The sequence below is a fragment of the Microtus oregoni genome, unplaced genomic scaffold, assembly GCF_018167655.1.
Source record: "Microtus oregoni isolate MIOR12 unplaced genomic scaffold, Mior012 000024F_ref0000369, whole genome shotgun sequence".
Taxonomy (NCBI): Eukaryota; Metazoa; Chordata; class Mammalia; order Rodentia; family Cricetidae; genus Microtus; species Microtus oregoni.
Window position 1 is genome coordinate 11,852,666 of NW_024543083.1, and position 22,515 is coordinate 11,875,180.

The 22,515-nt window shown below is 47.2% G+C and overlaps 1 protein-coding gene across 2 annotated transcripts in view; it reads left to right on the plus strand.

Annotated features, from left to right (window-relative positions):
• The window catches only part of Atp7b (ATPase copper transporting beta), a 67,620-nt gene extending 48,177 nt beyond the window's left edge, over positions 1–19,443 (plus strand). For both annotated transcript variants that reach the window (XM_041673956.1, XM_041673955.1), the window contains exons 8-21: positions 705–938; positions 1,585–1,676; positions 2,582–2,709; positions 2,797–2,951; positions 3,357–3,491; positions 6,092–6,286; positions 7,586–7,768; positions 8,778–8,931; positions 11,779–11,922; positions 14,418–14,560; positions 15,132–15,335; positions 15,416–15,533; positions 16,756–16,858; positions 17,480–19,443. In XM_041673956.1, coding sequence (XP_041529890.1) covers positions 705–938; positions 1,585–1,676; positions 2,582–2,709; positions 2,797–2,951; positions 3,357–3,491; positions 6,092–6,286; positions 7,586–7,768; positions 8,778–8,931; positions 11,779–11,922; positions 14,418–14,560; positions 15,132–15,335; positions 15,416–15,533; positions 16,756–16,858; positions 17,480–17,753 — 2,262 coding nt within the window. In that variant the 3' untranslated portion in view covers positions 17,754–19,443. The remainder of the gene's footprint in view (positions 1–704; positions 939–1,584; positions 1,677–2,581; positions 2,710–2,796; positions 2,952–3,356; positions 3,492–6,091; positions 6,287–7,585; positions 7,769–8,777; positions 8,932–11,778; positions 11,923–14,417; positions 14,561–15,131; positions 15,336–15,415; positions 15,534–16,755; positions 16,859–17,479) is intronic.
• Positions 19,444–22,515: the final 3,072 nt, after the last annotated feature.

A 22,515-nucleotide genomic window follows, 5' to 3' on the forward strand; every position in this document is an offset into this window, starting at 1 on the left:
GATTATTTAGGGGTAACCATCTGTAGGCTGAATTATTTTCCTATATTTTCTTTTTAATTGCAAATCCGCTTTGATTTATCCTAAGTAATTTCAGCAGTACGGAAGCAAAGGGAAAGGTGTTCTGACTAATAATTACGCACTCCTCTGGCCCAGTCCTGTTCTCTAGTATTGCTGCTGTATCTTCAGGAGTTAGGCATGTATCGCTCCGATATCTCACAAAGAGAGCAAATGTGTGTGTGCGCGGGCATGTGTGTTTATGCTTGTATGTATGTATGCAAGTTTAGCCTACACAGACACAGATGTTTTTTAATGGAAGTGGGGTTATGTTGAACACTAACGGATGCTGTCTCTTTTATTTGTGTCATGGACATATGCCATTGATGTACCTTCTCTCTAGAGACCATTTTCAGTAGAAGTGAGCCATCATCATCGTCGTTACCATTCTCTTATTATGGACATTTGCACGCAGGCCTGCATTTTAAAGGCCTCATGTCCTTAAGGGCTCATCCACTTCTGTGGCCAGTAGCGTTCTGACCAGAAAATATGCTTCATCGGAGGCTGAGGCAGAGCGTGTGTCATCAGGAACAAATAACCACTGAGAACAGAGTGATACCAGATACTCACATGCACCTAGAATCCTCATCATCCCGCGGGCTCCTGGGCCTCCTCCTCTTTGTCTGACCCTTGCCCTCCCTGTCTTTCAGTTCTTTGGTGGGTGGTACTTCTATGTTCAAGCCTACAAATCCTTGAGACACAAGTCAGCCAACATGGATGTGCTCATCGTACTGGCCACGACCATTGCCTACGCCTACTCCCTGGTCATCCTGGTGGTTGCCATCGCTGAGAAGGCTGAGAAGAGCCCTGTGACATTCTTTGACACACCCCCCATGCTCTTCGTGTTCATCGCCCTTGGTCGGTGGCTGGAACACGTGGCAAAGGTAGCTACCACTAGCTACAGGTTAACAAAAGGCACCATTCCTTCCAGTAATCTGAATCTCTGTCCATTGGCAGCCTGCGCTGAGACCCACCAATTATACAGGCTGTAGAGAATGACCAAGGAATCTGACCCCCTATGTAATTAGGGCTGTAGTCACTAATCTCCCAGTTGCTTGTTCCTTCTGGAATCCCCGCTAATCTGGCTAATTAGTAAAACCTTTGTTCGGGTGATTGCACAGCGGAGCAAACTTTGAACTTTATGCCTGAGCTCACATGGTCTCTTAGTGCCTAATGGATTGTAGTCCGTGTAGAAACGCACACCTCCACCTCAGGCTTGGGTGATGTCTAACACTTTACACCGAGCCCAGCATTGGAACGGAGCCTGTAAAAGAAGGGGAAGAAAATTATTTTGAGGGTGAAAGAAAACGGCCTTCGGGGAGACTGGAATTGTTTTAATCTGAAGTGGAATTCTAAGGTCTTCTTAGGCAGCACCGGCCTGGGCTTCCCTTGTGGCACTGGCATGCGTGGCTGCCTTGGTGGTTAGTGGTGGCTGTGTGTTTTGCACCAGCCACCTTTGACACCGTGCTTGTGAGTGTCAGCCTGGGTTTGGGCAGTCAGCTCTGAGTTTGCATTCCGATTATTTCCTAGAGCAAAACCTCAGAAGCCCTGGCAAAACTCATGTCACTCCAAGCCACAGAAGCCACAGTCGTGACCCTTGGTGAGGACAACTTAATCCTCAGGTGGGTGTGTCCATCAATAGAGTTTGTGATCTTTCCATATCATCTTTGTAGTTCACAGCAAGTGTCCATCTTGAAGTTAATGATGTGCAGGCCACTGTAGTCATTCCCTTGAGGTGCTGTCCTAAGCTTGCATTGGCTGCTGGAGCTTCTCCACATTCTGACCGGTGGCCTTTCTAAAGGCCTGCGTTGTACCGGTCCGTCTGTACTGCTGTGTGCTGGAATCCTTCAGCGACTCCCTGCTTTCTTAGGGTAAAGTCTCTAGCCCTTAGCATGACGGTGGAAATCTGCTTTCAACTGCGCACTCTCCTGTCAAGCTCAGCCCCTTTCCATCGCTCATTGCAAAGCAGGTATAGCCATCCCCCCAGCATAAATGAAATTTGGTTCTAGGACCCTCAGATGCCAAGTCACCCCATGCTTAAGCTCCTCCTCTGAAATGGAATAGTATTTGTATAGAATTTCACATCTCTCCACATGCTTTAAATCATCCCTAGAATAATTATGATACATTTACAATGCAATTACTATGTAAATAGGTATTATACTGTATTGTTTAGAGAACAATAATGCAAACATATGTGAATGTTGAGGTCCTCTCCGTGTGTGTGTGTGTGTGTATGTGTGTGTGTGTGTATGAGAGAGAGAGAGAGAGAGAGAGAGAGAGAGAGAGAGAGAGAGATATTTTGTTGGAGATGGGACCCAGGGCCTCTTACATGCTGAGCAAGTGCTGAACCACCAAGCTACATCCCAATCCCTTTCCTGAATATTTTTGATGCAAGATTGATTGTGTCTGCTAATTTAGAACTCTCAGATACATAGGGTTTAGCTATAAAAAAGTTCAGTAGTCAGTCTAGGACCCGGCCTGATTACAGACCAGGAGGATGTTATCTGGATGTCTTCTGTTGCAGAGAGGAGCAAGTGCCCATGGAGCTGGTGCAGCGAGGTGATATCATCAAGGTTGTCCCCGGGGGCAAGTTCCCAGTGGATGGGAAAGTCTTGGAAGGCAATACCATGGCCGATGAGTCCCTCATCACAGGTTAGGCGGTTTGCTTTATGTTCCCTTCAGTGGGGTCTTGGTTGTCACTGGTGCACGTGACACAGAGTGGGCTGTCTTCTCTTCTAGGAGAGGCCATGCCTGTCACTAAGAAGCCCGGCAGCGTAGTGATCGCTGGCTCTATAAATGCTCACGGCTCAGTGCTCATTAAAGCCACCCACGTGGGCAACGACACTACGTTGGCTCAGATTGTGAAGCTGGTGGAAGAGGCTCAGATGTCAAAGGTAGTGATGAAACTTAAAACAAGTGATGAAACCCCTGCTTTGAGAAACGGTCACAGCCTAGCATACCAGAGGCCCCGGGGTCCATCTCCAGCACTGACTAAAAACTAAAATAGAATGGTAGGGCCACACGGACCTTACATCCCTAGCTAGTCCAGAGATGGAAGCTGGAAGATCAGGACTTCACGCTCATTCTTGGCCTGGGCCAGCTCCAGACCACCTGGGCTACATTATATCCTGCCTCCAGACAAAGAAACGTGAGGAATAATCTCAAGGTTCATAGGAGTACCCATCAGTTACGGAGCAGATGATTCCTAAGCGGGAATGGAGGGAGCTTGGACCCAACCCTACTCTTGTCTGTCTTGGTGGGTTGTAACTTTCTGTGGTCTTCATGCTTTATTTTCGTAGGCACCCATTCAGCAGCTGGCTGACCGGTTTAGTGGATATTTTGTCCCATTTATCATCATCATTTCAACCTTAACATTGGTGGTGTGGATTGTCATCGGTTTTGTCGATTTTGGTGTTGTTCAGAAGTACTTCCCTGTAAGTCGGGTGCCTTGGACAAGATGGTTGCCATGCTTTAAGTAACTGACTACCATTGACCCTATTCTCTGTGTCTCGGATTCACTGGGCTTTATTATCCATTATGTTTTATTTGCTTCTTTCACCTATTGGCAGCAAAGTCTATGTCATAGTAGGGTAATCAGTCTACTTGTGAAGATCTTTAGTGAGGGTGCTCACTGAAGGTCAGGGCTCTCACTCAGCGGCAGAGCACTCACTCAGTTTGTGCAAGGCCCTGGGTTCCATCGTTGGCACGGATACACACACAAATGCACTTTGCTATCTACTCAGAGATAATATTCATCATTTGGCTCCCAGTTGGAGTGCTTCAGGAATTTATTGGCCATTATAAGACATACGTTATAGAAAATAGACCACAATTTTGATGACATGCTATGCTAGATCTTAGGGGAAAATATGTTTTTTGATCCCTCTGTCTACGAACACCAGCTTTAGTATCTTGCCTTCCCAAGCAGTGGTGCTTCTTGTGTTACTATACTACTTAAAGGCTACATGTCATTATAGACAAGGCTTTCTCATAATTAAACAGTTATTTAACAACAGAGTAAGGGGAGATACATTTTCTAACTTTAAGAAGTAGGTGAAGAACACTATCTTAGGAAATACTGTTTTATCAAACGTCAAAAACAAATGGAAAATACAATGTATCCTCAGAAAAATGTATGTGCTTAAGAAACAAGAGCGGACATGAGTGGTGTCTAAAGACATCGTGGTTTTTATGACTGTGGTTTTATGAACTGATACCTGGAGGCCACAGTTGAGAGGCCAGCAGTGCCAGGCCTGAACAGCTAATGACCCATCAGTGCCAGCAGTGAGTGGAGCATCGTCTCGTCTTATCTCATGCCAGGGCTTATTTTAGCTTAGAGTAACAGAGTAAAGAACTAAAGACAGAACCTGTTTCTTCTTTTAAAATAGTTTCTGCCCGCAGGTAAAGGTATATCAGACACGGTGCACACTGTTTGCTGAGATGCCGTTTTCTCCCTCGGTGTTTGTATGTTAAGCTGAGAAAGTCTTAGTTGAGTCCTTTGTGGCATCTAAGCAGCCCCCTGATGCTCAAAAGAGTGACCCATGAATAAGCGTGTTCCTAGGATCGCCAGCGGCAGCGCCCAGCCTGACGGTCAGGGGTTCCCTTTTCGGGAAGTTGAGAACATGTGGCTCTCTGCTGCTCCATGCTTTGCCCTCTTACTCTGATTCTTTTGTTTCCATTTCTAAATCAGGGTGTGCGTTAACAACTGGGGCACTGCCTGTTTCTTTCAGATACTCTCGTCACTGCGGCAAGAGCGTCATTTGTAGGGAGGGTTCATGGTAGTTCCCGAAGTTTATCAGTGCTGCTAAAATGTCAAGTGTCATTTTAGTAAGAATGACAGTTAAAAGGATCACATTGTCTTTATCTCTTAAAAATCCCATCTTTGTTAAGTAGCATGCCCTTTTACACGAATACAGTGGCTTCTATGAATATTAAATAACTCTTACAGTATACCTTATTTTAAAATCGTGCCTTTTAAAATGGAAGGATAAAGACTGTGAAGAAGTTGAGATTCCTAATCTCATTTCAGAAAACACACTTTTTATTGTGATTAGTGAGTGTAGTGGTTCTTAGAATAGTGTCCCACAGCCGTAACCAGCAGCAAGATGAGTGGAGATCCCAGACAGCCAGTACTGTTTCACCGTGTGCCACCACACCGTAAAGCAGACCTCTGTGTTGTTTTCTTTGGGTGATGAAACAGGCATAGAAGAACAAAAGCTGTTACTACAAGTGCCCCTAGTGCCCCCAGTGCCCCCAGTGCCCCAGTGCCCCCAGTGCTACCCTTTGCGCTTTCTGTGGTTGATGCGTTAGGCAGAAGATTTAATAGCACGAATAAAGCCATAGCATGTTTCCTTATGCTGCCTTTTAAATCTCACTGTCTCACTGCTTTCTTTCCGCCTTAGTGCATGTAGCTTCATCTTCCGGTCAGTTGCCTAGTCTGTAGCTTAGCTGACCAGTTAGTTCCCTTTTGGTTGTCCCCAGGTTTTGCTATAATGGGAAGAAAACAGTGATAGATATCCTTGCATCATCTGAACATAGATTCTTTGGAGAGCTGTTGAAGCTTTCATAATAATGAAACCCAAAACTATGAGGGTTGTAATTTCTAACATGGCCGTGCCAGTGCTGTTCTGTGCAGATGTCTGTTTGTGTGCATTTGCCTCATTTACAAGCACAAAGCACTTCTGAGATTCTTTAATCACCATTTTATACCCGGGGAAGCTGAGGCAGAGAGGGGTGAAGTTAACAGTAGTGCCGGGCGTATGACCTCCGTGGTCTGACTTCTGAGCTTGTGCTCCATCAGAGTCTACATGACTCTGCCCCTGTCCCACCTTGCCTCTTTGAGGGAAGCTATAGGAAGAAGTTGGGGAAGTAGGAAGTGGGGCAGGGAGGTCAGCTCTGATACTGAAGCTGCACAGAATACGGGCACGTTCCCTAAACAAGCTCACTGCGTTCTCAGTTCCCACTGCCCCGCTGTGACAGTCTTGGTGCTCAACTCCTCCCTGAATGCCCCATCTGATGTTTCTCCCCTCTGCAGAACCCGAGCAAGCATATCTCGCAGACAGAGGTGATCATCCGTTTCGCCTTCCAGACGTCCATCACGGTGCTGTGCATCGCCTGCCCCTGCTCCTTGGGGCTGGCCACACCCACAGCCGTTATGGTGGGCACCGGGGTGGCGGCCCAGAATGGCGTCCTGATCAAAGGAGGCAAGCCTCTGGAGATGGCACACAAGGTGAGCCCTGCCAGGTTCTCTGTGGGAACTTGGATAACAGTTTTTTCTTATAAAATAGTAACTCTTTACTGTTCTTAAGAGGAAAGCCTGAGGGTAAGTGTTGGTGGCTGGAGCAGGAAGCCATGTCTGCCTGGGAGTAGCAGCAAAACCAGCAGCAGTCAATGGCTGTACAATTCGCTGTTTTGTGGACAGTCATGGACTCCATCTCATGTGGTAGATGGGATTCGTAAGAGACTACATCACGGGGAGGTTAGGTAACCTGCAGCTGTTAACAAAGTTGCCAGCTCACAGGTTCCTGTGACTTGGAAGAGCCACAGTCTATGTTAAGACTCTTCGCTGAGGTTGGTGTGGTGATATGTGCCTGCAGTCCCAGCTCTCAGGAGGCCGAGGCAGAAGGATCATGAGTTCACGTTTTACCTGAGCTGCTTAGTGAGACTGTATCTAAGAAAACCAAAGTCTTCCTTTTGCCCAGCACACCGGTCTGCACTCCTATTTGTCCTCTGCACTGTTTGCTGCACACTTCCTGCAGGCAGGCCCTGCACCAGGCTCTGGCACCAGTCATGGCTCCTAGTTTCCAAGGAGCTTACAGCATAGGGGAAGGACAGGTGTCCCAAGTACTGAGCATTAGGACTACAACTCCATAAGGACACTGGGGCTTGGCCTGTTCAGGGTCCTTAGGTAGTGCTGGTGCTCAGGGAAGTTGAGTAAGAGCTAGCCTGCTGATGTGGTAGCGGGGGTGTTGCAGAAGTAAGTGGGTCCGTGGGGACCATGCAGCTGTGTGGATCATACATGAAGTCTGCTGCGTTTCCCTTCACTGTTCTGACCCTAGCACTCAGTTTCAAAGCACCTGGGGCTGAATAAACTAATGAACAACTAGAAGAAAATCTGAGACAGAATGTGTTGAGGGAGGGCCTAGTTATGAAAGCTTTGAAAGATCACATAGTAGAGTAGATTGCTCCTTCAAGCCACTAGACTGTATGCTGGCAAAGTCAGGGTGGACTAGGGGAGGCAGGGATCTTTGGAGGGAGATGATCAATTAACAGTGTTGAAGGCAGGGAATCCAACAGTGTATGCATCTGCTGCTCTTGGATCATGGATCTGAACAGAGCAACCTGCTGCCCTCTACTGGGTCAAAGGAAAAGTACAGTTAGGTGTACAGACTGGCAATTGTTGCCTGCAGAGTTAGGAAGGTAGCAATAGTTCCCTGCCCAAGGCAAGTTGGAAGAGGCTCTTCCTTAAGACACAGGAACTCTGAAAGCTGCCTCCATGTTAAGTCCTGACATGAAGTTGTTCTTGCAGATAAAGACTGTTATGTTCGACAAAACTGGCACCATCACCCACGGGGTCCCCAGAGTCATGCGGTTCCTGTTGCTTGTGGACACAGCTACACTGTCCCTCAGGAAGGTTCTGGCTGTTGTGGGTACTGCAGAGGCCAGCAGTGAGCACCCCTTGGGCGTGGCAGTCACCAAATACTGCAAAGAGGTATGCGGGCCTTGGCGTTGCGTTGCAGGGCTTTTGCATTGCGTTGCAGGGCCTTGGCATTGAGTTGCCTTCTCTCCCATCAACCTCATCTTCCACACACTTCCCTGCTTAGCTGCCTCGGAGGAGGTCTTCACTTGTGGTAGACAGGGTTTGTAGTGGCTCCTTCATGGCTATTTGTGGAACGAGATGGTAACACTGGACGTAGGACAGAATGAGTGAGAAATGACTCCTCTGCCTTCTGAGGACCTAGGTCTGAGACAGGGGAAGACAGGTACTTCAGTAACTTCTTTATTCGGTGAGGGTGAGGGATCACAAGTGGGGTTAGCTGGGAGGAGCTAGCACACGTGAGCTGAGAAGCCTGATTTGGGGAGTTCAGAGAAGCACTGTACCTCTCCTTCTGCCCTAAAACAGTGGAGTGTATTAGGGGACTATACTGATAGTCTAACTGGCTTGAGCAAAATTTTATCATTGATATATGGGGTGATGTAGGTACCTCAGAAAAACATCAACAAGGGAGAGGGTGTTTGAGAAGTTTTATACTGTGCTTGTCCCTCAGAGGGGACAAGCTGTTTGACCTCTCCCTGTATGGGTCAGGGGGAAGACTTCCTCTTGCTGGCTGTTCTGATGATCTCCATCATTTCCGACCCCTTCCCTGGGTATCACACATGGGGAATGATATGTCTGGCAGCTTCAGAATGGCTTTGTCCCACGCCACTTACCGAGCCCATCGTTGTAGTGTAATCACTTTCTACATGGAAATATCTGTGCGGTGTGAGGTGATTTGACTTTTCCCTTGGATCTGCAGCCTGCCCGTGTCATGAGGTATTCACCTAGGGAGGGTTTAGCTCTTTAACCTGGTTCAGGTTGACAGCCAACCCTGAATCTGATGAGAGAACGCTTGCTGAGCTCATAGTGCATTTCCTTTGCTTTGCCTTTACTTGCTCCTTCCGTCCCTTTTTCTCCTCACTGGCCTCACTCTAGTGTCTGTCCTGCTCTGCTGCCTCCACAGGAACTTGGGACAGAGACCCTGGGATACTGCACAGACTTCCAGGCAGTGCCGGGCTGTGGGATTGGCTGTAAAGTTAGCAACGTGGAAAGCATCCTGGCTCACAGTGATCCGACTGGTGCCCTGAATGGGGTTGGCAACTCTCCCACAGGAAAAGGTATTCCTTGCTTTTGTCCCTCCTGGATCTGGGGGTGGCTGGACCCATCTTGGGTGAAAGCAAAGTCAAGCCAGTCCGTACCAGACCCTCCTGTGCGATTCCCTTCCTGTCGAGATGAAAGGCTCACTGCTGGGCACTCCACGCCTTGCCTACCCCAGGAATGCCTGCTTTTTCTCTTGCCCGCTTTGGTACATCTAAAGTTTTTATGTATTTTGTTTTTGCTGTGTTAGCTTCCAACCTGTGAGCTCGAGTGACCCTCCCTCTTCAGCCTTCCAGGTAGCCGAGACTGTAGGTGTGCGCTACCATCCCGGCTTATGCCTCCAGATTCTGAGGCATATGGAAGGTTGAAGTAGCATAGGACAGAGTTATAGCGACTCATTCCCTGGAATGTCATCTTTCTCACTCCAAACTGATTTTCCTTCCCGTAGCTACTGGGTGATAGTAGCACAACATCTGTTCTTCCTGTCGCTTTCCCAGCTGGGTGCTCTCTGGTGTGATGTGGAGTGTTCAGAGCTGACAGAAAGCCAGGGAAGCGGAAATGGTCTGCTCACACCAGAAAGACACTGCTCAGCGGCAGATGCTGATTTCAGTTTTACTGGTTTTTGTTTGTTTGATTTTTTTTAAGTTTTTTAGACTTATTTATTATTTATATACACAGTACTCTGTCTGCATGTATGCTGCAGGCCAGAAGAGGGCACTAGATCTCATTACAGATCTGGTATGTGAGCTACCGTGTGCTTGCTGAACTTAAGACCTCTGGAAGAACAGTCAGTGCTCTTAACCTCTCTGTGCCATCTCTCCTTGATTTTGTTTAAGGCAAGGTCAAACTGTGTAACCCAGGCTGGTCTTGAACTTCTGGGGTTGTCCTGTCTCACCTTCTGAGTGCTGGGGTTGCAGGCATGCAGCACTGCCTGCACCCTACCTTGTCTGTCTGTCTGTCTGCCTTCCTAACTTCCTTCTTTTATTCCTGTGTGTATATGGTGTATGCACAAGTGTGTACATCTGTGTGTGGTGACGGTAGGACTTGCTTATGTATACGCATACAGAGGAAGCAGGGCTAGGTGTCCTGCTCGACCACTCTCTGCTTTTAGCCCTTGAAGGGTCTCTTGCTGAACCTAGAGCTCCCTGTTGTGAGCTCGGCTGGCAGGAGCTCCCTGTTGTGGGCTAGGCTGGCAGGCCAGTGTTCTTCCTGTCTGATCCCTCCCCTGGTGCTGGGGTTACACACGGGCAGGCTTTGATGTGAGTTCTGGGGATCAAAACTCAGGTTCCCAAGCTTGCACAGCAAGCACATCTAAGCACTGAGCCATCTCCCTTGCCTGCCTCCCCCCACCAACATTTTCCAGATTACATTAAACTGGTAGTGAGTGCTAGAATGCCCCCCAAAATAAATCCTGATTTAGGCGATGTTATTAGATGCCATCCATGTGCTACCTTTTCTTAGTTTCAATCCCTAAGGCGACTTTTCCATTAGAGTATCCAAGGCGGGGCAGTATCTCAGCAGGGTCATATACTGCCAGAGGGTGGCAGATAAAAAGTCACTTGTGCTTTCTGGAGCCGTGGTTTTAGAGCCTGTCATAGAGGCTGGGTGTGCTGCATGCCCTCAGTCACAGGACTTGGGAGATGGGGGCAGGAGTACCAGGAGTATAAAACCAACCTGGACTACATTGTTATGGAAGATCCCAGCCAGCAAGAGTCAAACGTGCACTTAAAGAGACAGGAGAAACTATTTATTTGTGGCCAGAAACCCAAGGTAATGCTTTGGAAAGGTCCAGCCCTGCTTGTGCACATTCTTATAGCTTTGATGAGTCGGGTAATTAGTGGGTGGTCTGTGAGCTCCATGCCCACCAAAGGAATTTCTGTCACCAGCATGTTTATAGAAACAGAACTTGCAGGAATGAGCGTCTCTGCAGATCGGTGTTTTGCAGGCAGCGATAGAAGCATGCAAACATTTGCAAGCAGCAACAGAACAGTTTCTTTCTTAGCACCTAGGTCCTACAGTGAGTCACTTCTTTAGGCAGTCTCTGTACATTTCTGTCTTTCAAAGATGAGGGGAAGAGGCCTGATCTTGTAGGAAGAAATCAGGGGACTCTAGGTGAGACTTTATTCCATTCTGCTTCTTTCTACACAATCATGGTTTCGAGGCCAGCATTTCCATTAGCTTGTCATGACACAGAGCAGTAATTTGATCTTGCTAGATTCATATATGAGTGGTGTGTATGTGTGTGTATACATCCACATAGTCATATCCCCTTATCAATGTAAGACTCTATCTCAAACAATAGTATGTATATGTACCATAGAAACAGACTTACCTGATTTTGTTGATTCACTTTGGGATTATTTTGCCAGAAAATAATCTAGTCAACACATTCTTTGGTCTGACCTAAAACGCCATCCTCTGGCCCCTATAAAAAAAGCATCAGGCCTGGAGAGATGTCTCAGCGTTTAGAACACTTGCTTTTCTCGCAGACGACCCAGGTCCTGTTCCAATACTCACATGGGGGCTCACAACCATCTGTAGCTCCAGTTCTGGGGGATCTGACACCCTCTGACCTCCGTGAGCATCAGGCATGCTCGTGGTGTACATACATACATACATGCAGGCAAAGTACTCTTTCTCATACATTAGATAAGTACAAGCACATCACATGATGTTTAACATGCCGACAGCACTTTCCCACATATAGAAGGCATGAAACACTGCATTTAATTCACATTGGTGTTCTATACTGCGTATCTTTCTGGTCATTCAAGGGGAGTGTCACAAGAGTTATTGTCTATATCTGGGTTTGACTTCATTCACTGTGAAGCTGGCCTTTCCAGGAGTAACCATTGTCTTTTGAATAGGTTCAAGCCTACAGACCTTCTCGGTGCTGATTGGAAACCGGGAATGGATGAAGCGCAATGGTTTGACCATCTCCAGTGACATCAGTGACACCATGACAGACCATGAGATGAAAGGACAGACAGCCATCCTGGTGGCTATTGATGGTAATCTCTGCCTGAGATTAGAACAGCTCTGTAGGAGGCTCCTCTGTCTGCCCCTTCCCCTCCCTCCCTTTCTTTCTTTTCCTTCTTGCCCCCTTCTCTCCTCTTCCTTTTGCTTACCATGGTTTTTCTCCCTTTTTTCTTATCTTGAAAGTCTCCCTTCTGTTACTCTGCTGTGTTTTCCAGGCTTTCTTTCTTTCTTTCTTTTTTTTTTTTTTTTTTGGTTTTTTGAGACAGGGTTTCTCTGTGGTTTTGGAGCCTGTCCTGGAACTAGCTCTTGTAGACCAGGCTGGTTTTTCCATGCTTTCTTGCTCTCTTTTTACTTGCTTACTTCTCTTGAGGCCCCTTCTTTTTAAAAATGGTTTCTTTTAGTTTTGAGATTATAATGTAATTATGTCATCTTCCCTTCCCTTTCCTCCCTCTAAACTCTCCAATATACGCCTCCTTGCTCTCTGTCAAAATCATGGCCTCATTTTCATTCATTGTTAACATATGTGTATGTACTGGCTGGTTTTTTGTGTCAGCTTGGCACAAGCTACCGTCACCACAGAGGAAGGAGCCTCAGTTGAGGAAATGCCTTCATGAGATGCAGCCATAAGGCATTTTCTTAATTAATGATCAATTGGGGAGAGTGTTGGGGAGGTGGTACCATCCCTGGGGTGTTGGTTCTGGTTTCTATAAGAAATCAGGTTGAGCAAGCCATGGGAAGCAAACCAGTAAGCAGCACTCTCCATGGCCTCTGCATCAGCTTCTACCTCCAGGTTCCAGTCCTGCGTGAGTTCCTGTTCTGACTTCCTCCAGTGATGGACTGTGATCTGTATGTAAGTCAAATAATCTCTTTCCTCCTCCTCAACTTGTGTTTTTGGTCATGGTGTTTCATTGCAGCAATAGAAACCCTGACTAAGACAGTGTAAATGTATATAGGTGTATATTTTCAAATACGTAAGTACAGCCAGTTCAGTCTGTACGATGTTTCTTTTATGTATGTTTCCAGGGCTGTTTGGTGTCTCTGCCCTGGGAAGACTGTTTTCTCCCCCTCGCCACTCTCAGTCAAGAGTCGAGGCTTTCCTTTGTCATATCTCCATCTTGATTCAGTGCCTTGATTCTGCTCCTAGAAGTCTTAAATTGCTTCTTGTCATCTTTGCGTCTGTCTAAGGTGACCATTCAGCCACCCATCTCGCTCATCACTACAGACAAAACAGAAATCAGAGGCCTCCCTGCAGAAGCCTTAGTGGACGGAGGCCCCTGCAGCTTCCCCCTGTCTGATTCACGGGTGGGCACAGTGTCTCACGACTGTAGCTGTCTTAGCACTCAGGGTACACCAGGCTGTATGCTGGAGAGATCGGAGCCTACGATTTGTTCACTCTGGTGCTCTTTATTAGAACTAAAACTGGGTTTGAACAAAAAATAGTTTACAACCCTGTATTTTGAATGCTCCAGTCAAATGTGCCTTCCTGCCTCATTTCTACCCCCATAATCCTTGGGCTCTGCAAGCCCTTCTGACAGCTGGGATGAGGAGAGGCTCAGTGCCCTGGTGTATTCCTCTTACTGTGTCACATCGCAGCCTGGAGCTCTAGGAGAAAGCATACTGTACAAACATGTTTTCTGTAGGAAGAGACAACAAAGGACAGCTTTCCGAGGTCAGCTGTTCATCGCTGTAAGCAGCGTTTGTGTATTTCTCATATTTCAATAAGCAAACATACACTAGGTTCTGTTTTTTGTTTTAATTTGCTTTTGTTTTCGATGTCAACATTTAAATGAATGTTTTAGCCATTTGTATTTCATATTTTGAGAATTTTCTATTTAGCTCCCTGTTCTCATTGAGCTAGATGTTTTACTCTGCTCTCCTCCCTTCCTCTCTCCTCCCCTTCAACCCTCTCCCATGGTCCCTATGCTCCCAATTTACTCAGGAGATCTTGTCTTTTTCTACTCCCATGTGGATTAGATCCATGTCTGTCTGTCTTAGGGTTCTCTTTGTTGTCTAGGTTGTCTGGGATTGTGAATTGTAGGCTGCTTTTTTTTTTTTTTTGCTTTATGCCTAAAACTATACATATGACATTTATGTTTTTAGTCTGGGTTACTTCACTCGATATGATGTTTTCTAGATCTATCCATTTTCCTGCAAATTTCAAGATGTCATTTTTTTTCTTCTGTGTAGTACTCCATTGATACACTAGGATCTTATTATGTAAAATGTTCTTGGCAAAGTAATATATGTTCCCAGTGGAAACTATGGACAATCCACAGGGCTTTGGAGGAGGAAGTGAGGTTGTCCCTGCTCCCACCCCTTCAGGAGCCACTGTGTACACTTTGCCATCATTTTCAGGACTAAAAAAAAAAAAAACCAACAGAACCCAGACACATGTGAGGTACTTTGGGGGGATCATTTCCTGTGCACGTGTTGTAAGAAGAGAAGAGAGCCATCATTGCAGTCCCGGCATCACGGTTGCACAGAGCTGCCTGGTCCACTGTTGCTGATTGCGGATGCTTTGTTTCAGGTGTGCTCTGCGGGATGATTGCCATCGCAGATGCCGTTAAACCAGAGGCTGCCCTGGCTATCTACACACTGAAAAGCATGGGCGTGGATGTGGCTCTAATCACAGGGGACAACCGCAAGACAGCCAGAGCCATTGCCACTCAGGTATGACAGCGACCAGACATTCTTTGTCCTTGACAATTATAAACATGCCCACTCATGCAAAATAGATAAGTAAGTAAAATAAAAAAATGAAAGTAATCTAAGTATCTGGTGTAAAAGCACTCTGAGGCAGAGGCAGGTGGACCTCTGTGAGTTTGAGTCCACCCTGATCTATGGGGCAAGTTTTAGGCAGTCACAGCTACATAGAGACTGTGTCTCCAAACCAAACCAAATTAACAAACAATAAGAACAAAACCTATCATTTAAGCATCCTATTATGGGAGTGTTTTTTTCTTTCTTTTTTTTTTTTTTTGGTTCAACCTACTTATGGACTGAGGCGAATGATTTTAGAGACCCCATTTAGTTCTGAGCTTGGGGCACAAGGATTTGTCGCCGGATGGCTCCCCATAAGCCACGGCTCTAGTGTGAATGCCTGAACATTGTACTTCCACCCCTACACCTCCTCCTCCAGCCAGCCGGACATATGCAAAGCCATGAGAATGTCATTGCTGCTAAGGCTCTTCGCTTCTGGTCACCTCTCACCTACAGTAGGCATTGATTTCCTTCCTTTCAGGTCGGCATCAACAAAGTCTTTGCTGAGGTGCTGCCTTCTCACAAGGTGGCCAAGGTTCAGGAACTCCAGAACGAAGGGCAGAAAGTAGCCATGGTGGGAGATGGCGTGAACGACTCCCCAGCCTTGGCCCAGGCCGACGTGGGGATTGCTATCGGGACCGGCACAGACGTCGCCATCGAAGCAGCAGACGTGGTTCTTATCAGAGTGAGCTTGGCTGTGTCCAGGTCATAGGAGGGGCTGGGGTTGGCATGAGTTCATTGTTCAAGCGTGCTCCTCTCCTGTAGAATGACTTACTAGACGTGGTGGCCAGTATTCATCTTTCCAAGAGGACTGTCCGGCGGATCCGGGTCAATCTGGTGCTGGCATTGATTTATAACATGGTTGGAATACCTATTGCCGCAGGTAGGTAGGGGCGGCCCTCACCTCTTACATCACCTTTGGTCTTTCTGCTAAGGCCATGATGAACTTTTGAGTCATCCTTCCCTTGGGTTGACTGGCCAGACACGGTATGGAAAGTCCTGAGGGGGCCTCACAGCTTCCTTCACTCTGGCCCTCTATAGACCGCTGATTAGAGGCCTGGCCATTCCTTTACGGTGACCCTAATCTCTGAAGCTTTATTAAGACACGTGGACTGAGGAATGAGCATCGTGGAGTGTTTTGAGGTGCCTGCGATGCCAGACACACAGCCTATCTTAAAAATGAATCCTGCCCAGACTGTGGTCAGACTCCCACAACTGACCTGGAGAGAGAAAATATTTCTGCTTTGAAACTGCCCTTCCTCTCCTCCCATTCCTCACCCAAAAAAATGAGGAATCAGGCAAAGGACCATTCCAGACACTTCTGCAAGGCTTCATAGGCTGAAAGGACCCGAAAGTTAATGTTTTTTTGTTACATTTTGCATGTGTGTGTGCATTGGTGTGTGTGCGCGCGCGTGTGTGCATGCGCATACGTGTGTGTGCATGTGCATACGTGTGTGTGTGCGTGTGCATACGTGTGTGTGTGCATGTGCATACATGTGTGTGTGCGTGTGCGAGCGTGCGTGTGTGCACATGGGTAATTGATTGAGGTGAGAGGATTCCCTGCCAGAATCAGTTCTCGCATTCCATTTTGTGGTCCTCGGAACTATCTCAGGCCATTGGGCTTGGCAGGAAGTTCCTTCACCCACTAAGCCATCTTGTTAGCCCTGGCCAGAAGTTCTTAAGCACAGCTTTTCTGCCTGTTTCTCTTTTGTGTACAAATGGCTACTGGTGACTTCCATAATAGAAACTATCCAGTCTGCCTCAGCCTCCTGGACCTTGAAGTCAGACAAGGAAGGGTCTTTCTATCTCCAGAGCCCACTCAGGAACTTCATTTCAGTCCCTTCTTAGACTCCTGCGGGGGGATGTCTGGGACCTGGCTTTTGGCCCTCCCAAGAGACCAGGTTGTTATCTTTGTAGACAGGGATTATGACCATCCATAGTGCTTGTCCCTTGTGGGTCCCAACCCCTGAGCTGGTTCCAAACCCCTAGCTTTGGAAGATGGTCTGACCTCGGAAGCTGGTGGGCGTAGTAATCTCCTCACTTCCCCTAGGAGGGCTCTCAGTGTTCCCTGACACTCAGGTGATGCTTGCCCTTTTTTCTGGCAGGTGTCTTCATGCCCATTGGTATCGTCCTGCAGCCGTGGATGGGCTCAGCGGCCATGGCAGCCTCCTCTGTGTCTGTGGTGCTCTCCTCTCTTCAGCTCAAGTGGTGAGTCTTGGGCCTGGAGCGCCGCTGGAGCCACGGCAGGTTCTGCTGTATGTGCTCACAGCGGGTGGGGGCACACAGCCTGCTTCCTTGTTCTCATTCCCCATTATTTAGCCGGGAAAACCATAAACGACCTGAGTGGGTTTCTGCAGTGGCTTCTCAGCACCCTGGACAAGAAACTGACCACTTACCATTGTCATAAGCTGGGCCTTTCTCATATGCTCAGGAGCTGTTTGTATGAACACATGTCAGCACATGATCCTCGTGTATCACCAGTTCTCCTCCTTAACAGAGATGTTCATGGACTAGGGATACCACTCACTAGCAGGGCACCCGTCTAGCATGTGCAAGGCCTGGGTTCAGTCCCTAACACTGCCAGAAAAGTAAGACATTGATTTCCTGATTCATGCATTCATTGAACAAAAGTGCATGACAGCCTACTGTGTGAGGTTGTGACATAAGAAAGTTTCTGGATCAGGTGAACTTGGATGGGAATTCAGGGTCTTTTTCCTTCAAGACCCATGACATTTTGTTACGTGTGTTACTGAAAAATGTTGATTTCACCCGTGAGAAAGAGCCTTATGTCCAGAGTGATTCAAGTACTCTTGCATTCTTGCCTTCCAGCTACAGAAAGCCTGACGTGGAGAGATACGAGGCGCAGGCCCATGGCCGCATGAAGCCTCTGAGTGCATCCCAGGTCAGTGTGCACGTTGGCATGGATGACCGACGGCGGGATTCTCCTAAGGCTACGCCGTGGGACCAGGTCAGCTATGTGAGCCAAGTGTCTCTGTCCTCCTTGACATCAGACAGACTGTCTCGTCATGGTGGCACAGCAGATGACACTGGGGACAAATGGTCCCTGCTTCTGAGTGACAGGGATGAAGAGCAGTGCATCTGAGAGCTCAGGTGGCAGCCCTGGGCAGGCCAAGGTGCTCCTTCTAGGTGAGCCTGCATCTGCTCAATCTGGTTGAGCCGGCAGGGGTAACCCCAACAAGCAGCAGTGTGTGTGTGGGGGTGAAGCTCATCTCGAGCCCCGACCATCCTGCTAGCCTTCCTGCAGTGTGTGAGAACTTTAACCTGGTGTATCTGCAGACACCGGGTAGGACTGCTCTCTCCAAACCCTGCTTGGATTCTAGTATAGGAGAGAAAGCCAGCACTCCTCAGGGCTCTGCCTCCTGGATTTGCATGACTGGCAGTGAAATGGGGAACCCTCAGTACCAAAAGCCTAGCCAAGCGCCCTGGAGGGCGCCCGTCCAGAGCTTTTCCATACTGAGAGCTCTCAGAAAGCTTGGCATTACATAGCACCCATGGGCCATGCAAGCCGAAGGCTCCCTCAGATGTGCCTGCTGCTTTCTGCCTTGTGTAGCTGGCATCTTGATACCAGAATGTGCTTGCCCTCTGTCTTGGGTTAGATGCTCTGGCTCCTTGCATTTTCTGCCTAAATGTGACTCTCCGATTTACACCCCAACCCAAAAGCTTCCCTGCATCCCTCTTTACTCTGAGGAGAGATTTCTGTACCGCTTAGAGCCAGTTCTGCAGATTTGTACATGCTGCTCCCAAACAGCTGGGGGGAAGCCAGAGTCCATTTTTCCGGGGGTCCAGGTCCTTGTCACCCAGGGCATCCTATATGGCCCTGCCATGATCTGTGGTGCTTAAAGCAGTGTCTCTTGGTGGGCATAAGCATAAGGGAACCTTCCTGTCAGCTAGTGAGGTCCCGTGGAGTTTGTCACAAATGCCTACTGTGTGTGCCTAGAGGGAACTGTTCCATCAGAAGAGAGTGTTCTGAGAGAGCTGTCTGCTGCTGAGGAACATCTAATAGAGGGACATGCACAGCTCCCCAGTAAAATGGCTTTGTCATCAATGACTGATTGTGATCAGGTGGCATCAGAAGGCCCTGCTTAACTGAGCTCCTGTATTACCTGGAACAGATTGGCAGAATCAGATTCCTCTCATTGTGACACACACAAAAAATATTGCCTTTATTGAATGTCACTTATTGCCAGGGGCAGTTCTTGCAGATTTAATTGTCTCTTTCCCTACAAAAGTAGCTCAGTAGCTATTGTCTACATTTTAAAAACAAGGAAAGGGATTCAGAGGAGCTCAGTGTCTCCCTAGGAACTCACAGCCAGTGTGCGGTTCGGTTGGCCCTGAAGGTTGCCGCCGTCTTAAATATCAGTGTGCTTGGTGAGAGTAAACTGGACAAAGGTCCTTGTCTCTGGAGGAGCAAATGTGCCAGGACATGTGTTAGTTGTATCAACTTAGAGCGCAGCTGGTCACGAGGTTACTAACCTTCATTTGGATGGTTAGTTTCAGTTTTGCATATGTGTTTTGCGGAGTTTTTTCCTCTAAAGTCCCAAGTTCCGGGATTTGTTGTGCTCTTTGTTTTGAGCCCCTCCACACCGTCCGCCAGAACTCTTCCCACTATTTCCACCCGTTCAATCTACAGCTTTGTTTCGGAATATTTTTGCTTTGGAATAAGGTAATCATTTTCTAAAGATGCTAATTGTGTTGATTTCTTTTTTACACCTGAGAACAGAAGCATCATGTTCACATGTAGACATGAAAATATTTATGTAATTGTACAAATAAATAACTTTTTAGATGTTCAAAGAGTCTGGAATCTTTTCTGACTGGAGAACCGTTTCTTCAAAGTTTCCCATGCAGCGTGAGGGTAACGTTGCATGCTCTCTTCCGGGAGTCGCCGTGGCTTGCTCTGTCTGCATGGGGACCGGTGAGGACTCCTTTGGAGGACAGAGACAGAGAGTAGGACTCTAGCAGTGGAGGCAGGAGGCGGTGGGGACCCAATATTGCCTTGCCCTGGTCAGAACCCATCTCCTGAAGTCTGCTGGCAGCTGCATGAGTGCCATGCACAACTGCTGAGAGACCTTTGCTGAAGTCAGTGCCCCAATGGGTTGACTCACGGACTTTGGCTCCCTCCTGAAGCACATGAAGTGATCAGCGAGGATGTACTTCGGGATCCTTGCTTTGAGAGAGTGGGATAGAAGACAGTGAAAAAAACCAAGACCCGGGGGCTTCTGTTGGGGAAGCGAAGTTCTGCTTGGGGTACCCTAATGATATGATTTGTCACCAAACCCGGACACTATGGAGAGTGGAAAGAGTGTCAGCAGAGATATGCTGGTGACATAATCCTTTACGAAAAGTCCAGGCCTTCCTTTCACCATGTTGTGCTGCATCAGGACCACTAACTAGAGGCTGGTCCTTGGGTGTTCCGGATGCCCTACACTGCTTGATCTCTAGCGCAGCCTAGAGGACTTCTCAGTCTAGGCATGGGGCTTCCCTGTGCCATCCTGAAAGAATGTTGTTGCTGGTTGTAGGGAGGATTTAGCAAGCCCTCTCCCCAAGGCTTCCTCAGGCATCAGACTGAATTCCAGTATCTTCCCATTCTTGGTATTCCTGATAAAGTGAAAACTCTTGATGGATTACCTTTATAATAAATTAAGGATAATTTCAATTTTAATGGCATCTGAAGACTGGCATGTCATAAAATAGATCTCTAAACTGTGTTCTAATTCAGTATGGAACTGGGACTAATAAAGGTGACTTTCACTTTAAGGAAATTCAGGACAGACTAAATTCAACCAATCATATTATTTAAGTAGAAAAAGATTACTTGACTAAAAGATTTGGGGAGATTGGGGACTTTATGGGGGCTAGCATGGTAGATCATTTACCCGCAGGGTCCTCAGTTCAATCTCCGGTACAATTAAAATGAAAAAGGATTTCCAAAAACAAATTCACTACTGTAGTTAAAGTTTCTGCGTTCTAAAAGGTCTATTTGCATGCAACCAGAATTCCACATTTCCCTGGAGCGCATAGCAGGGTAATACAGGGAGCGGCCTGCTGGTTCTCTTTCCCTGCGCAGGCGTGCGTGCTAACTGGTGTGGGACTGATGGAGTAAGAGCTGCTCTGCTTCATTTTCACACTGGGCTGGAGCCCACTGTCTGGGCTCATTCCGTGGCGAGATGTCTGCTGTCTGCCCTTGTCCTTTGTGTGAAGACAATGGAGACAACTGAGATTACAGGATAGAACGTGAGACGGTTAAGTAACTCTGAGAAATCTCAGGGTCGCCTTTCTTCCATTCAAAAAGATGAATAAACAAATGTGAAAGCAAAGATAGGATTGATGGAAATGAAAATTTTTTCTCTGAAGTAGAAATGGCTATTATATTTTCTCAGCATAAATAAAATGGGCCAAGAGGGTGTAACCTGGGTAGAGCTCTTGTCTAATGTGTATGAGACCCCGGTTTGAGCCCAGTGCCAGCCAAGCCCTCTAACTCTGCAATTATTGTGAATGTAGAAATAGAGAAAGTTGGTGGGGAAAGCCACCCCATAACCCACCCTGCTGTGAGGGGGAAAAGCTCAGGAGCAGGATTTTGTAGAGGGACGTCCTTTGTAGGTGCCTCAGGATACAGAAGTGGTGGTTTGCTTTCTGTGGTCCAGCCTTGACCGACTATAACCCCTGAACACATGCAGTGACTGGGAGGGACTGGCTGTGACATGCTACAGGTCCCTTCTTTTTTTTTTTTTTTTTTTTTTTTTGTGCCTCTGGTCCTCACGATGCTCAAAAACGATGTGCACACATTCCATTTTCACTGACAGAGCCACGTGTCTGCATTGTTGAACTAGCCGCCTGGGAGATAGCTGGGTTCACCGACCCCATCACTCTGGCCTCAGAGCTTACAATCCATTATCTCCAGGTGGAAAGCTCTCTCCTGCAAAGGCAGTGGTGGGCCTTCCTATTCGTAATGGTGTCTGTCCCTTGGCAAGACGGTGCAATTGAGACCCACTGGATGTCTCTCTGACCAAACAACATCCCAGTCCAAAGCCAGAACTCAAGTTCTTTTCATTCTTATTTTAAAGCAGCTGGAAATTGATTGATAATGATAATGATGGTGATGAAAAAGGAAAAAGAAAGGACCAGAAGAAGGAGGAAGGAGAAGAGAAAAGAAGGAGGAAGAGGAAGATGAAGGGAGGAGGAAAAAGATGAAGGAAAAAGGAGGAGGGAGGAGGAAGAGGAAGGAGGAAGAAGGAAGAGAAGAAAAGAAAGAGAAGGAGAAGAAGAAAAAAGGAGGAAGAGAAACTGTCAGAGAAGGGGAAGACTATGAAACTCGAGTTCAGCCTTGGCACCCAAGTGCCTCTAAGCTTCAACGTATTTAACATGTTTCTGACATCTGGGGTTCCCAGCTTCCCTGTATCTGTCGACTTTGAGTACATGTTAGGATGATGCCATGGTCATCCTAGCTGCATCTGAGTTTTGTATTGTGCAGGGTGATAAATATGGGTCTACTTGCATTCCTCTGTGTACAACCTTCTAGTTGGAACAGCACTATTTGTTGAAGATGCTGGGTTTCCCCCTCCCCTGTGTACTTCTGGCTTTGTCAAAAATCAAGTGTCCATAGGTGAGAGGACTTATGTCTGAGTCCTCAATTCTATCCCATTGATCGACCTCTCTGCTTTTAAGCCTATACTACGCTCTTTTTATTATTATAGTGTTGTAGCACAACTTCAGATCAGCGGTGTTCTTTTATTATTAAGGTTGTTTCAGCTATCCAGGATATATTTTGGGTTTTCATTATGAAGTTGGGAACTGTTTTTTTTTCTATTTTTGTGAAGAATTGTTTTGGAATTTTGGTGATTGTG